The sequence below is a fragment of the Sebastes umbrosus genome, chromosome 13 (assembly GCF_015220745.1).
Source record: "Sebastes umbrosus isolate fSebUmb1 chromosome 13, fSebUmb1.pri, whole genome shotgun sequence".
NCBI classification, from domain to species: Eukaryota; Metazoa; Chordata; class Actinopteri; order Perciformes; family Sebastidae; genus Sebastes; species Sebastes umbrosus.
This window is the reverse complement of record NC_051281.1, coordinates 22,974,765-22,989,336: the sequence shown is the minus strand read 5'-3', so window position 1 is coordinate 22,989,336 and position 14,572 is coordinate 22,974,765. Positions and strand designations below refer to the sequence as shown.

The 14,572-nt window shown below is 40.3% G+C and overlaps 1 protein-coding gene and 1 long non-coding RNA gene across 2 annotated transcripts in view; one reads left to right on the top strand and one right to left on the bottom strand.

The window, feature by feature from the left end:
* Positions 1-7,052: 7,052 nt before the first annotated feature.
* LOC119500062 lies at positions 7,053-14,423 on the bottom strand. Its single transcript, XR_005209522.1, has 3 exons — positions 14,111-14,423; positions 13,685-13,833; positions 7,053-7,492 (listed from the first exon to the last, which is right to left on the bottom strand). It is a non-coding gene; the product is annotated as an uncharacterized LOC119500062 (long non-coding RNA).
* The window catches only part of fgf14 (fibroblast growth factor 14), a 133,011-nt gene continuing 130,265 nt past the window's right edge, over positions 11,827-14,572 (top strand). Inside the window, exon 1 of the mRNA XM_037789490.1 lies at positions 11,827-12,779. Within this exon, the coding sequence (XP_037645418.1) occupies positions 12,545-12,779 (235 nt within the window). The 5' untranslated portion in view covers positions 11,827-12,544. The remainder of the gene's footprint in view (positions 12,780-14,572) is intronic.

The window sequence follows — 14,572 nt, the reverse complement described above, 5'->3', positions numbered from 1 at the left end:
AACAAAATATTGCAATACTCGATATTTTCGATATTCTCTTACACCTCCAATACGTAACATGGCGGCCGCCTCCGTGAAGAGGACCCGCTCCATATGTAGATGTAAACGGCTCATTCTACGGTAACAAAAACACAAAGATTCTTAGCTTCAGGTGATTATACACTAAAGAATACATACTTATATATACTATATTCCATTTCTGCCAATAAATCCCCCCCAACTAATACACATAGTTCCTTTAAGTAAACAGTAATATTGTTAACAATGCACCATGCTAGAGGGTTCCTTGTAGAATATACAGCATTAATTCTCTGAGAATCTCTTTAATATCCAAAGCTAAATTGATATTGTAACTCAAATATCCCTAATTCAATATTGAATCAAAAATCAAATCTAATTGGGAAATAATACCCAGCCCTAATTCCAACAACCGTGCTGTATTTTCTTTGTACTTGTGAGTGTAATACTCAACTCCATCATCACCATTCCTATTTGATAATGTTATGTATGGTAGTGCAGGTATATAGCTTTATATATATATATATATACATATTATTATATTATATATATTTTTCTGCCTGTTGCCAGAACCACAGTGATATCAGCACGAGGAGTTATTGCATTCCCCCAAGGTCAGAATCAAGTATTTTTTTTTTAATCTGTGTGATGGAAAGTAACTACGGTAACAGGTCCCATGAGGAGATCCTGTTTAGAGGTAGCTGCATCACACTGGCTCTAAGCTTGCTTGTTAGGGGTTACTAAACAAACACGTGCAATGGAGGAGTTATGTTAGTAAGAAGAATTACGGTTAACACTTTTTCCCGTATGTTTACACAGTTCGTTGGCTCAAATGCAACACTTTATTCATACCTTTCAGATTAACAGGCTTCAAAAGTGATGCGCTGTGAATCGGGGCCAGGAAGGTTTTGCCAGAAGGAGCTCTCTCCTCTCTCCTTAAAAGCTCTCTTCTCCGCACTCAGTGATCATCTATCAGATTGGTGTTGATGAAGCATTACAAACGCTGTCTTGACCTTTTTTAAAAATAGAAACAGACATTAGAGACATCTCTGGGCACACTACTTCTTTTGGAGATGGCCCTGTTCTGCCATTATCTAGTATGATAGAGTGCATAATAATCTTTAATCGTATCAGAAAGCACACTGTCAACACTCCTTGTTTGGCTATTATGTGAGTGTTATCAGCCCCTCTTTTCTTTTTCCCCCTCACCTACTCCTTTCTTAGTGCAAAAAACGAAACTTCTACATCTCCCCTGGTTACCAGTGACAAAACCTTAACTCTAACAAAATCTGAAAACCCCTCACACTTCATTTATAGAAAGGAGTTTTAAAGTCAACACAATTTTCAGCTAATGGATGATAGAATAGGTAACGACGCCAAGGCTTTATACTCTCAGCCCTTCTGCTCCATTAATGCTGCTGAGCTACAGAGGAATGGATGCTTTGACTCGGAAATAGGCTTTATCCCACTAAAAGTGGTCTCTTCTGATGACAGTTTGGCGCACACATGCTGCACTTCCTCCTGAACGCAGGAAGTTTGCCCCATTTTTATACTCAAACCCCATACAGGCCTGTATCGCAGATAGATCCGTGCTATGCAAGGGTATAAATTATGAAAGATACCGTCTTTACAAGTTTAAAAAAGACCCACAGTGCTGTTACATAACAGTGGAATGAGTTATGAGGATAACAAATTAGGCGGAGTGAGACCGAGTTCAGTAACGTGCTGGACTAATCGGAGCTAACACAAACACAGATTTATGCTCAGATTTGTGCTCTTAAATGTGACCTTATGTTGTTTTGTTCACAACTATAAATGTTCTCCTGTCTCCCTTGGCAACTTCAGCTCTTCTGAACATCTCAGCGTCTTGGTTACTGGCAAGGTCCCTCATCCTTGTGTGTTGGTTTAAAAACCTGCAAAAACCAAACAATTTATCTCAATTGTGACTTTTCTGAATTAGTGTTTTTTTGTTTGATAGTGAGTACATGTTTTTTAGTGTGTGTTTACCCACTCTTTGTCCTTCTTAAGATTTTCTAAATGAGAAAAAACCTTGATGTTGAAGTCATACAGTATGCTTAACTGGGTTTTTTAAACCTGTGCAGCTTTGGAGCTAATCATTATTGTATTCATTGTATCATATATTCTTTACATGACTGGTCCACATTTTCCAAAGCATACCGTCGTGTTATATAGACCTTTGACCTTTCAAAGACCTGTAACTTACTTGAGCTAATGTGATCTGATTTGATTCTACCACTGACTTGTGTTGTGTTCAGGTGCTTTCAAGAGGCTCAGAAATACGAGAGTTGGCTGCTTAACCACGAAGTGCTACTGTATGCTGTCATGAAAAGGATAACGAGAATTTAAGATGTAATTTTATTCAAAAACAACAAAGTCTTCATAAAATCATTTGTGATTATTTGATCAGATGAATACTATGTGCATAATAAAAAGATTGTCACCTTCAGGCAGCATAATAACAAAATGTACTTAGAATATCATTAACCATCTATGTATAGTGACAACAAAATGTATAAAATTAAGCGGTTCAAAACATAACAAGAGAAAAATAAATAAACCTGTTAAAGGGACAGTGTGTAGGATTCAGCGACATCTAGTGGTGTGGTTGCAGATTGCAACCAACTGAGTACCCCTCTGCTCACTCCTTCCTTTCCAAGACTGTAGTAACGTGAGTCGCTGAGTGCAAAACCGTGGTAACGCCGTTCACCTCGCTCAGAGGCCATCCTTACCATAATCACACTACTTTAGGAGCAACGGAAGTCAGACGTCATCTGCTGGTACCACGGTTTTGCACTCTATGGCTCACGTTACCACAGTTTCACAAGCATGCCCTTACAAAAACGTTGTATACTTCAAATTTATTTTATGAAGTATACTTAAAAAAAGTACAAGTATATTTCCCCGAAGTATACTTTATATAGTAAGTATACTAAGATCAATGTACTAGTAGTATACTGTGTACTAAGTGTACTAATTCAATACTTCTTGGGACTAAATTGGCCCACTTTTTAGCTTATAAAAGTACGAAAACACAATAATTCTTAGTTTCAGGTTATTTAACACAGGAAAACATAGTTATGAATATTGTATTCTATTTCTGCAAATAGATCTACTGAAATGTTACACACTGTTCCTTTAAGGCATTATGTGATCTGCCAAATCTCTGTTTATAAATTACGACAAAGTGAGCCAGTTTGGTTGTTTCCACACTCCCTGAACTTGGCTGGTCAAGTAACGCAAAAGACTGCACCCTCCAGAATGGAGTAAAGTGGTACATGAGGAAACCTCCGCCTCATGCCTGACGCTCAAAATAACCTGATAGTGTGAGTGTGTCACATTTATTGTCCACCTACTTGTTGCATTTTATTCTGGTACAAGTAGAACAAGATGCTCTTTTATCCCCGCTGTTACAGTGACTTCTACTGTCTGTACAAGATGTGCTGGATAAAGACAGTGTGTAGAGCAGAACAGAATGGCTCACTACATGGCAGATCGGTGGCTAAAGAGGGGGTGAAATAGCTGTAATATCGATTATCTTGTTGGCACTGCAGGAACCAATCAATCGCATGACCGCACATGGCTGTATGTTCATGAGCTTGACTATGTAACTGCACTGCTGGAGCAGCCATATAGAGTAGCGCAATGCATCTCACTGCCATTAAAGGCAAGGCAAGGCAAGGCAAGACAAGGCAAGTTTATTTATATAGCACATTTCATACACAAAGTGCTTTACATATATAAAAGCAAGATAAAAGAGCACAAAGTGCATAAGATAAAAACGAATAAACAATATAAAAGTATAAGTTAAAAGAAAAAATTAAAAGGATAATAAAAACAATCAAAAGACAGTAAAGTGCAGTATTTGATCAATTAAGAAAAGCGTCTGAGAATAATTTGGTCTTGAGTCTAGATTTAAAAGTGGCCACTGTTGGTGCATCTTTGATCATCTTCCTTTGATTAAAGGAACAGTGTGTAGCATTTAAGGGGGATCTATTGGCAGAAATGGAACATAATGTTAATAAGTATGTTTTATTTAGTGTATAATCACCTGAATATAAACAAATTTTTTTTTTTTTGTTAGCTTAGAATGAGCTGTTTAAATCTACATACGGCGCTGATCCTCTTCACGGAGCCGGCCACCATGTTTCTAGCCCAGAACGGACAACCCAAACACTGGCTCTAGAGAGAGCCTTTCACGTTATCTGAAGGCCACCGTAGTTCTTTTTCACACTTGACACACAGGAGAAGTTTCAGTTGGTTGCAATCGGCAACCTCACCGCCGCCAAATCCTACACACTGCACCTTTAAAGAAAAACATAACAAAGAAAACTACTTCAAATAGATCTGTTAAAATCACAGAAGGCTCAAACGAAACTGTAAAGCAGCAGAAGAAGAAAGCTCAAAGAGGCTAAAAATGGAAAATGGTTTTCATGATAAGGAAGCAAATACGTTGACTATGACAATTCTCAATGGACAGGAAACTCCCAGAGAGATGGTTATAAAAGGGCATGATTTGAGAGTGGGCTTTATTTAAGGCTTTGCGCATCATTAAGACATGTGTGTGTGTATCACTTCTGGGTAAAGCTTAGATGAGGGCATGGGTAGAAAGGCCAGATGAAGGGCAGTGCCAGCGCCGAATGATGCTTGGCATGAGAGTGACCACTGTAGCATTCATTACTGATATCCGCTCACTTCTTCACTTGCTCCATTTGACCGCAGGCCCTTCCCCATGCTCTAGGTGACTACTCAGTGAAGGCACTCCTTGACTCACCCCGAAGCAAAACCGAGAACATCTTTCATCATCTATATTTCAACCACACGCCTTTGCGACAGATGTCTCCAAATATAGACAATACTTTTAAGACTGTGTTGAACCCATGAATGAGCTTAGAGCTTTAACAGAGAGGAAGAATTGACTTTTCAGAGGAACAGTTTGATGTTGAAAGGAACACCAACAGATTCACAAAGCACTTGAAATCAATGCAAATGTGATTTGATCTCCAACTGCTCCTAATATTTCTGAAAATTGAGTTTATTGAGCATCTATGAAATTGGCCTGGAAGTTTGTTGGGGAGGAGATAATGAAAGCCAAAACCAGTGGTGGGTAGTAACTAGGGCTGGGCAATATATAGTTATTATATCAATATTGTGATATTAGATTAAATATCGTCTTCGATTTTAGGCTGAATTACAGGAGAGTGATTTAATTTTCTGAATTTACCAGACTGTTCTAGCGGTTCTATTATTTTCCTTTACCCACTTAGTCATTATATCCACATTACTGGTGATTATTTATCAAAAATGTCATTGTGTAAATTTTTTGTGAAAGCACCAATAGTCAGACCTCAAGATATGTTAATGAAAATGGGTTCTATGGGTACCCACGTGTCTTCCCTTTACAGACATGCCCACTTTATGATAATCACATGCAGTTTGGGGCAAGTCATAGTCAAGTCAGCACACTGACACACTGACAGCTGTTGTTGCCTGTTGGGCTGCAGTTTGCCATGTCATGATTTGAGCATATTGTTTTATGCTAAATGCAGTACCTGTGAGGGTTTCTGGACAATATCTTGTCATTGTTTTGTGTTGTTAAATGATTTCCAATAATAAATATAAACATACATTTGCATAAAGCAGCATATTTGCCCACTCCCATGTTGATAAGAGTATTAAATACTTGAGAAATTTCCCTTTATGGTACATTTTGAACAGATAAAAAATGTGCGATCAATCATGATTAAATATGTTAATTGATTGACAGCCCTAGTTTTAAGAGATTAAATTGTGCTTAACAGCACATATTTTGTCATTTGTCGCATCTACTGAAGTTACTCACTCACTACTTGAGTAGTTTTTTACGAGAAACATTTTAACTGTCTCTCAAGTAGTTATTTTTATGAGTACTTTATTTCTACTTGAGTCAATATAATTATAAAGTAAAATTACTTTTACTTGAGTACAGTTTTTGTTTACTCTACCCACCACTGCCCAAAACGAACACAGCACAATGCATCCCAGGAGGAAAAGGGAAGACTTTTCATGTTTTTTTAATCATTACTCCGAGACAGCAGCAGGTTAAGTTTAAGTTATTCTAAAGCGTATACTATATGACTCCATTAAATGCTGAATGTCATATTTGAAATTCGTTGTCAAGTAATTTTTTTTTACCATGCATACTGTTTTTCTGTATCCTGGTGGATAGAATTAGCCTGTATAACTAACACTCTATGAGTGGATGTGGGCTGGCTCACTATACAGTGGAGGATGCCTGAATCCTCACATGGCCAGAGTCGTTGCCCTCATCTCTCTGCTATAATGAATATCGTTGGTCACAATGGATTTTAAAGAGGAGTTGGTTATTATGTGTGTGGGATTCCTCAATTTGGTTCTATTGGTCTTTTGCCCTATTAGTCACAATGTGGGGGCACTGGAGAGGTGTTTGGAGCCGACGTCTAAACATCACATATGGAGTTGCGTTTGAGCCAAGTACCAGTGAGCGGTAACTGACAGTGAATCAAAGAGGCATGCTAATATGTGTTAAACATATCAACTGTCCAGATGTGCCGTATGCATATGCAGTACACTCTGATAAAAATGATATCTGTAAATGTGTGCTATATACAGGAAGTTACATAATACAGTATAGTGTTGCAGTTTGAGCCCAGTGAAGCACAGAGACTAGTTCTGGCCTTGTGTTGGAGTTTGAATGAAGTCTTTGGTCATGACTTGGTTCACAGCAGCTGTTCATTTTACAGCGAACACTTGCTCTAAGCAATGCCAAACAACGCTCACGCTCCTTCTCTGATTGGTAGATGTCTTGGCTCACGGGCGTGTTGGGTGAAGGGGAGCGGATGTTTTAACATTGCTGGTCCCAGTCTAGAAATCCCTTAAAGCAATGGTCATGACTTTACATGACATTTAGAATCTAAATAAAACTACGACAAGCTGATCATAAAACTTAATGCTTTTTACATTAAAGAAGATAAAATGACGTCACTTTGAACTGAAGATATTGTTTAAAATGTTTAATTATATTATACACAATTATCATTCACACAGCAGTACATTGCCTTGATGTCCATGCAGTTTGTCCCTTATAAATGCTTCAAATCAATCGCAGAAATACCGTCATTGATCCTCAGTATAGTCCAACATTATAGTATGTGTACTATTTGCACCCAGTGTGTTTTTAATAACTAATAAAATCACAGACCTTTCATCATTATCAAGGATTACATGGTGCTTTATTAGTCTGTGGTGGAAACTGCGGTACTTTTCAGGCTTATTTATTCATGCTACCTTTAATCATCTAACTAATATTGAAGGAGTCTCTATCTGTATATCTGTCCTTTGAATTTCTTGACGTCCATTCATCTGATCAGCTTCACTCTTGGCCGGTGTATTGCTGAGGACCCAAGGAAGTGCCGTGTTGAGTGGGAGCTCTTGAGGTCTATGGGACAAACAAGTTTTACAAATTTAGAACCTTCATGGATCAAAAAATGAATTATACAAAGAGTCATAATTGCAGTTTGAGGTGTTTTGCAGACGTCTCTTTTAAAATGGTGGTCTATGGTGAAAATGCTTTTTGGGCCTCAGTGGGATTTTTCGTTGCAATACCGCGAGTGGTCACTGGGAAAAATTGGAAGCAAGGCTGAACGGCATGCTGGGTACAGCCCGCTCTCTGTCGCTTGTTACAATATTAACTGTTACACCGCTGAATGGCATGCTGGGTACAGCAAGCTCTCAGTTGCTCGCTACAATGTTAACTGTTACATCACCGAATGGCATGCTGGGTACAGCTCGCTCTCTGTCGCTCGCTACAATATTAACTATTACACCGCCGAATGGCATGTCGGATACAGCTCGCTCTCCATCGATGTCTGTGTGAACCTTTGCACCCAAATGAAGCGTATACTCTAGCATTGCTAGGGGATACATCTCTGTCATGGCAGGTGTATTGAACAGGCATGTTTTGAACGGGCTTGTTAGGGTACTAGCTATTGATATGTGTAAGCATTTTTACTTTAAAGTTATCATTTGATAATTGTAAAATACTGCAATTATCTCAACAAAGTTCATCATGCTTGCTTCCACCTTTCAACTTAGTCAATTCACCCAAATTACAAATACACTATACAGTATGTGTGTGCAGATTATTACTAAGAAATCCAAAAATAGTTAAAGTACCCGGTGTTATCATAGACCTCTCTAAATATTCTTATATTTTTCACATTAGATAACAGGATATGAATCCCTCTATATATTTCCAAATGATAACACTCATGCAGTTCATGCAATCTTCACACTCCCCCATGTGTGAGCCGTTAAAATGTGTACAGTAAAACCACAGAGACCAGACCAGTAAAACTGGAACCGGTCCATTTATCTCTGTGCATCTTAAATCAAGTTATTTTTCCCCATCAGGAGAAAAGAGGCTGTTAAAAACTCACTAGGGAGCCACTTCCTGCCCGCCGTGGCCCGGGCAATCAAAAAGAAGTATTCTAATGATCCCTGACAAAATTGTCAGACGATATCCTCCAGGGTGCGATGATACTTTACATTACAGTACAGATCGATAGGCAGGATGACATGAGAGGCCTCTGCAGAGGGAGAGAGCTGGAGAGCCTGCAGTGCACTCCTTCGACTTGTGCCGATTCCCCAATGAGTCCGTCTGACCTCACAGGAGCACATGTGGATGTAAGTCTACAGCACACGCGTGCACATTGCTTAAATAACTACATTCACCTGTCGTTTGAGGCAGTGTACTAGTTATATGTGTTTTGTACGCACACTGAATGTGTTAGCAGGTGCACAACATGAGCAAACTATCAGTAATTGAAACATTGACAGCCACCCCTTAAAATCAATAAGTAATTCTTTACAGCTGGCCTTTAAAGAGAGACGTGGCAAAATTATAATGCCGTGTTAAAAAAGTCAATGAGGAAACATTTTGTTTCAAAGTGGCCCACATCCCCGAGGAGCCAGTTATCACAGACAACTGACAAGACCTGGGCGCCACGAAAACTAGGTCATTAAAGTGGATTAATGCTGTAATTCAGAGATGAACACACAACACAACCCCACTAATGAACCCCTCCAGTCTCTCATCAAGCTTCCTGTGCTGTGGTTAATATTGTTTACACAAACCTCGGCTCTCGCTCGCTCGACATTACATCGGATAAAAGAAGCTTTTGAGTTCGACTGTAAGTTGTCATCGGCACATGATTAAGAAAAATACTCCAGAGGTTGGGTGCTTAATGTTACGTACATATCACGCAAAACATGTCAAAGTGATACATGTTACATACATGCTGGTTTTTGGTGCGTCATTTGGAAAATGGAAGAATCAATGAGGTGATCTAATGCAACACTCTTTCCTTATAAGTATGGATCAAGCTTTTCCCTCAGCTCATATTTAAAAAAAAAAAGCCATATAATCAAGAATTCAATACTCTTCCCTGACTAATACATTTAAAATGACAGGAAAGAAGGAAAAAATACAGTTTCTAAATAGGTCATTTGTTCTGGCTGGGGCCATAATGCAGGTCATTTGTATTCTTTGTACTGCAGCCTAACCGAGACAGCTTACTGGCAAACAGTATCCAACACCTGTGAGTGGGGGTCAACACTATATCCAGCAACAAATGGGGTCTACTTCCAAACACTGGCAGACAAACTGACATCTGCCATTTGTGCTGGGAGGGAGTGACGCTGACAGAGGATTAAATCCGAGATGTGAAATATGAAAAACACATACAGGAGGAAGGAGCGCCTAACACGCAAAAACACCACTGAAATCAAATTTAAAGTATGTGTGAGGCAAAGTTCAGTCCTTCCACCAAAGACATTATCTCTCCACAACCCCGGCCTGGTGAGGGCAGGCATGATCAGGGGAGAACAATGTCTTCTTCTCCCTCAGTCTGTGATGGAAAACTTTAAATCCTCAGAGAAATACAGTGGAAACGGTCGTCATGAGCAACACTAGCTGGCCCCTTGTCCTCAGGGATGAGGGAACAAAACAGCTAACACCCAATATTGCATCTGAATGTTTTGTCAAACAAATGATAAACAATTTTGTGCCCTGTCATTATTATATATTTTATAAGAAGACCATAGATATTTAAAGTTGCTCTTCTGTATAAAAGCTTCAGTAGGCAACACGTTTTTGGCATCATTGGGCAAATAGAATACTTGTGCACCTCCTCGTGGCTCTGTTTTCAGGCTCTAAAAGGTCTAGAGATTTTGGCCAATCACAGGTCATTTCAGGGAGCGTGTCCCTCGAGAGCGTTCCTATTGGCTGTGCTCAGGCTGGTGGGAGGTGCTTGGTATTTCCTCAACAGATCTCAACATGGCTGTCGGGTCACAAACTTTCTCATTTTTACAGCTAAACAGTACACTACAAGATGTTTCTGAAAGCATTTGAGGAGAGAAATAAGCATTACAGTGACAGAATATTGATTCATATTTGATCAGAGCTGCCTAGTTTGATCGGAGTTTGCGAGTGATTGAAAGCTGCTCAGAGACGGCAAGGCTCCAGCTCGGCTCTGATTGGTTGTTTTCCTCCAATCTTTGAAATCTTGCAGATAACATTAGGAGCACAGGAGGAGGACACAGAGGCACATGATTTTTTTTTCAGATTACCTGTCTCATGCACTTCTGTCAGGTAGAGGATATAGTGACCGTTTTATAAAAATAACCTTTTTTAAAAGGGACTGTTTGTAACTTTATACACGTATAAATCTACCGGGTCGTGAATGTACAGTGGACGTTTGTGCAGAAATAACTGCTGCAGCTCCTCCAGACCAAAAGAGGTTTTCCGTGTCTTGTGAAGTGACGGGGCTCCACAGCGAGAAACGTTGTCGTCTCCAACCGGGTGTCGATGTCTCCCCTGTTCCCTCCGGCCGCGGTCGGGAGGCTGAGGCAGGAAAAGCCAACACTAGGATCAGCAGTGATTCATAGAGAGACCTTCGTCTGGTCAGCTAACATTACTGCCAAGCAGCTGAAATATAGAGTGATATTGTGGTTTTAGCTGACGTGTGTCGCCTCACTGTTTTGAGCGATGCTCGTTCATGTCTATTTAGAGCGAGCAAAGCGCGAGCCCGACGCTGACTTTCGTTGAATTAACGGCCACAGGTGTCGCTGTTAACAAGGCATTTCTGAAAGTTACAAATAGTCCCTTTAAATCATATGTGATCCATTTCTACCCACTGCAGCTTTAACTTTTATTGTGAATCCATTTTTTTTCTGCAGCCAATATTGGATTCAATTAATTCAGCATGCCAAAGTAATAGTGATCTGTTGCAGTGGCCTATAGGCTATATACTCTGCACTCTGCAGCCCTGCTCCAGTAATGCTTAGATGACTTGACACAACAAGCCAACCAACCAACCAACCTATCACAGGTGAGTCTGTCACACCTGTGACTTTTTTGGGAGCTTGTGTACATAATCTCACGGTTAACTAGGTTACACAAAGCTTGACAACAACTTGAACAGAGAGCAAAGATGAAAAGAGATGAGGGCTGTGAAAATCACAGCCCCTTAACGTGCAGTGCACACACGTGCCCCTCTCGTGCATCAAAACCCACTGATGTCATTTTCCAAGAATCCAAGCTGGGACAATAATATAGTCTCAGAGTCGGATCATCCAAATTTCCGAGAGCATCACTGAAATGACGGCGCAGAAACCACGTGTTTACGTAATGGAAAGCCAATCTTTTCAATTTAACCCCTCCTCCTCCTCCTTCCTCCTCCTCCTCCCTCCTCCTCCTCCGTCTATTTCTAACAGAGGTCCGACGCCGAAAGGGGAAATTCATGCAAATGTTTGTATCATAGGCGCACCGTACTTTTTTGGAGATGCCAGGAACGGCTTGAGGGGAAAAAAATACCCAACAAAAAGCAAAGGAAGAAACGCACACTCCAGGAAAATCACGGACACACACACACACACACACCAAGAAACCTGGCTTTAACGCAACGTTTCTGTTGCAGTGTGGGGGACTATAAGAAGAGATGCAAACTGAGGTGATCTGACCTCAGCCAAAAACCAGCTTGGTTCTACAGGACAAAACGCATTGGACTTGATCCGGCAATGTGCTGTTTTGTTGGGGCTATCATTGCAGCAGCAGTCTGTGCATAGGATGCATCCTCCCTTGGCTTTTGATGCTGTGCAGATCCACCCTCCTCTCCTCAGAGTGATGAACTAAACAGGCAATGGTTTTCTCCGCGGAAACCCACCGTGTTTTACTGTTTTCACGTTAGTTGTGTTTGTTTACTGGTCGGCCCAGTCTCCATCACCGGTGCGACACATGCAATCTACAGAGTATATTTTCTATTCTCGACTATAGTTGAGGAGGCAATCCTTTAATATACGCCAGAAGAAAGAAAGAAAAAAAAAAACACACTGAAGTCTGTGACAAGCCACTGAATCTTTTTTTTTTGTGCCACGTGAATGAAAAAACGCATATGAGGACTTGGATATCTACCCTATTTTTTTTTCTTATATGGTGCAATTGGTGGTAGCCTTGTCCTGGAGAACTGATCCAATTGTGTTATTATTATTATTATTATTATTATTATGCAACCGCAAGGATCTCATCTATATCTGGGTGTTTAAGCCACTGGATTGCTGCTCTTCGCCCAAATCAATGTGGTTTCTTTGGAACATTTTCAGCAAAGGAACGCATATGCTGCAGTGTCTTTGTGGCAAGAGTCTTAAGAAAAACAAGAATCCAAGTGGTAAGCTCATCATCATCACCCATTATTGCCTATATACTCCAACGTTTCGCTGTGACAACCGGCGTTGTGCTTGCATATGTGTGTGAGACACAGTGTGTGTGTGTGGATGTGCGTTATATTCTGTTTGTTTTGTTGTAATGGTGATAGATCTGCAATCATATTTATGCAGCGAGTGGATCATGCAGAGGAGAAGCTGGGAGGGGGGGAACAACTTATTCTGTGCAGCTGTATAGTATATCTGCGAGCACACACACACACACACACACAAAAAGCACCCCCTGCATCACCACGGCACCATGATCTCCTAACTTTTTAAATAGCGCTCACACACACACATGCACGCACAAGATGTTATTTCAGAGGATCAAATCCACGCACAGTTCTTCTGTCCAACGTGATTCCCCCCTATAACCAGCAGATTGTTCCATCCCCGGGTTTACTGCAGCAGCATTCACCTCCTCTGTCTGTCTGCAACACACACTTCTCCATTAAATGGGCTGTTTTCAGCAGCAAAGGCAGCCGGAGGAGACAGACTATATTCTTTCATGTCTATCCCTCGTGCTGTTGCAGGCCAATATGCATCAAAATATGATTTTTTTATACTGAGCACTTGAGTTGATTTGTGTAGAAAAAGAAGAAGAAGAAGAAGCCAGCAAGCTGAGGTGCAGAATGTAAGAAAGGAAACCCGGCTCCACTGCACTATAATGCAAAATCCTGCACTTGAGCAGTCTTTTTGTGTGCAATGTGTAGGCTCTTTTATTCAGCATCACACCAGCAATCATTATAGTTAAATGTCCTATGTAAACATTGTAGAGCTTCTAGAGCTTATTTCAACAGGCTGTTTGTAGGTTTATATGAAAGAGGAGCCCCAGGTGGACAGCATGTAGTGCAGGGCTACTTGTTACCTCATGTTGTGGGTTTTTGGAGATGATGTGCTCAGCTCAGCTCAGCTCAGCTCAGCTCAGCAGCAGTACAGTTCCTCGACACTGCAGCTGCAGTATAGTAGATCATCATCATCATCATACTGTAGCGGGACTATTTAGCCTCGCTGACACTGCAGGAGCAACCACAAAACACATTGTTTACTATCAACTACAAATGTATTGTTTAACACCATTCTGTTTCCCTCTTGATGAGTGTCAAGCAATATTTAGCCCCGGTTTGTTTGTGCCTTCCACATAGCAATCATAATTTTTTTTTCTCCATTTAAGATTATTAAATTGCTATTATTATATATCACAGAGCTGTCAAGTAGTAGTTTTTCCTCAAAGACGAGTCTATACAAGCTATACACATTGGAAACACCTCGCAGGTTCTTTGAGAACACTTACCACAAATGTATAAAGATTTCTAGATTCTTCCAAGACTCTCCTAAAAACCAGGGACAAAAACATTCAGACTTTTTAAACTGGATTCCCTAATTGCAAATTTAATTGCCAGTTTGCCAATTGGTGCCTTCAAAATGGGGTCCTATTTACGGCCTTCCTCTAGTTTCTGAATGCTCCGACTTCACAAGTTGTTGACATTGTCAAAAAATGACGTAATGATGGAAGTTAATGTTTCGGTACATAATTCGTTAATATATTGTAATTTTACTGATATATTGTTTTTCTTAGTAATTTTTTTTCCAAGTTGAACCCCTTGAATGCCAAGCACATCGCATACTCGACTTCTCATGTTGTAAAACCCGAGTTAAAGAGTGTCACTTGAGGGCACCACCACATGTCAAAACCGGAAGGGGAATATGGGGTAGCTAGCCTCGTAGAAGCGAAGTCCCACCAATTAGGAATAAT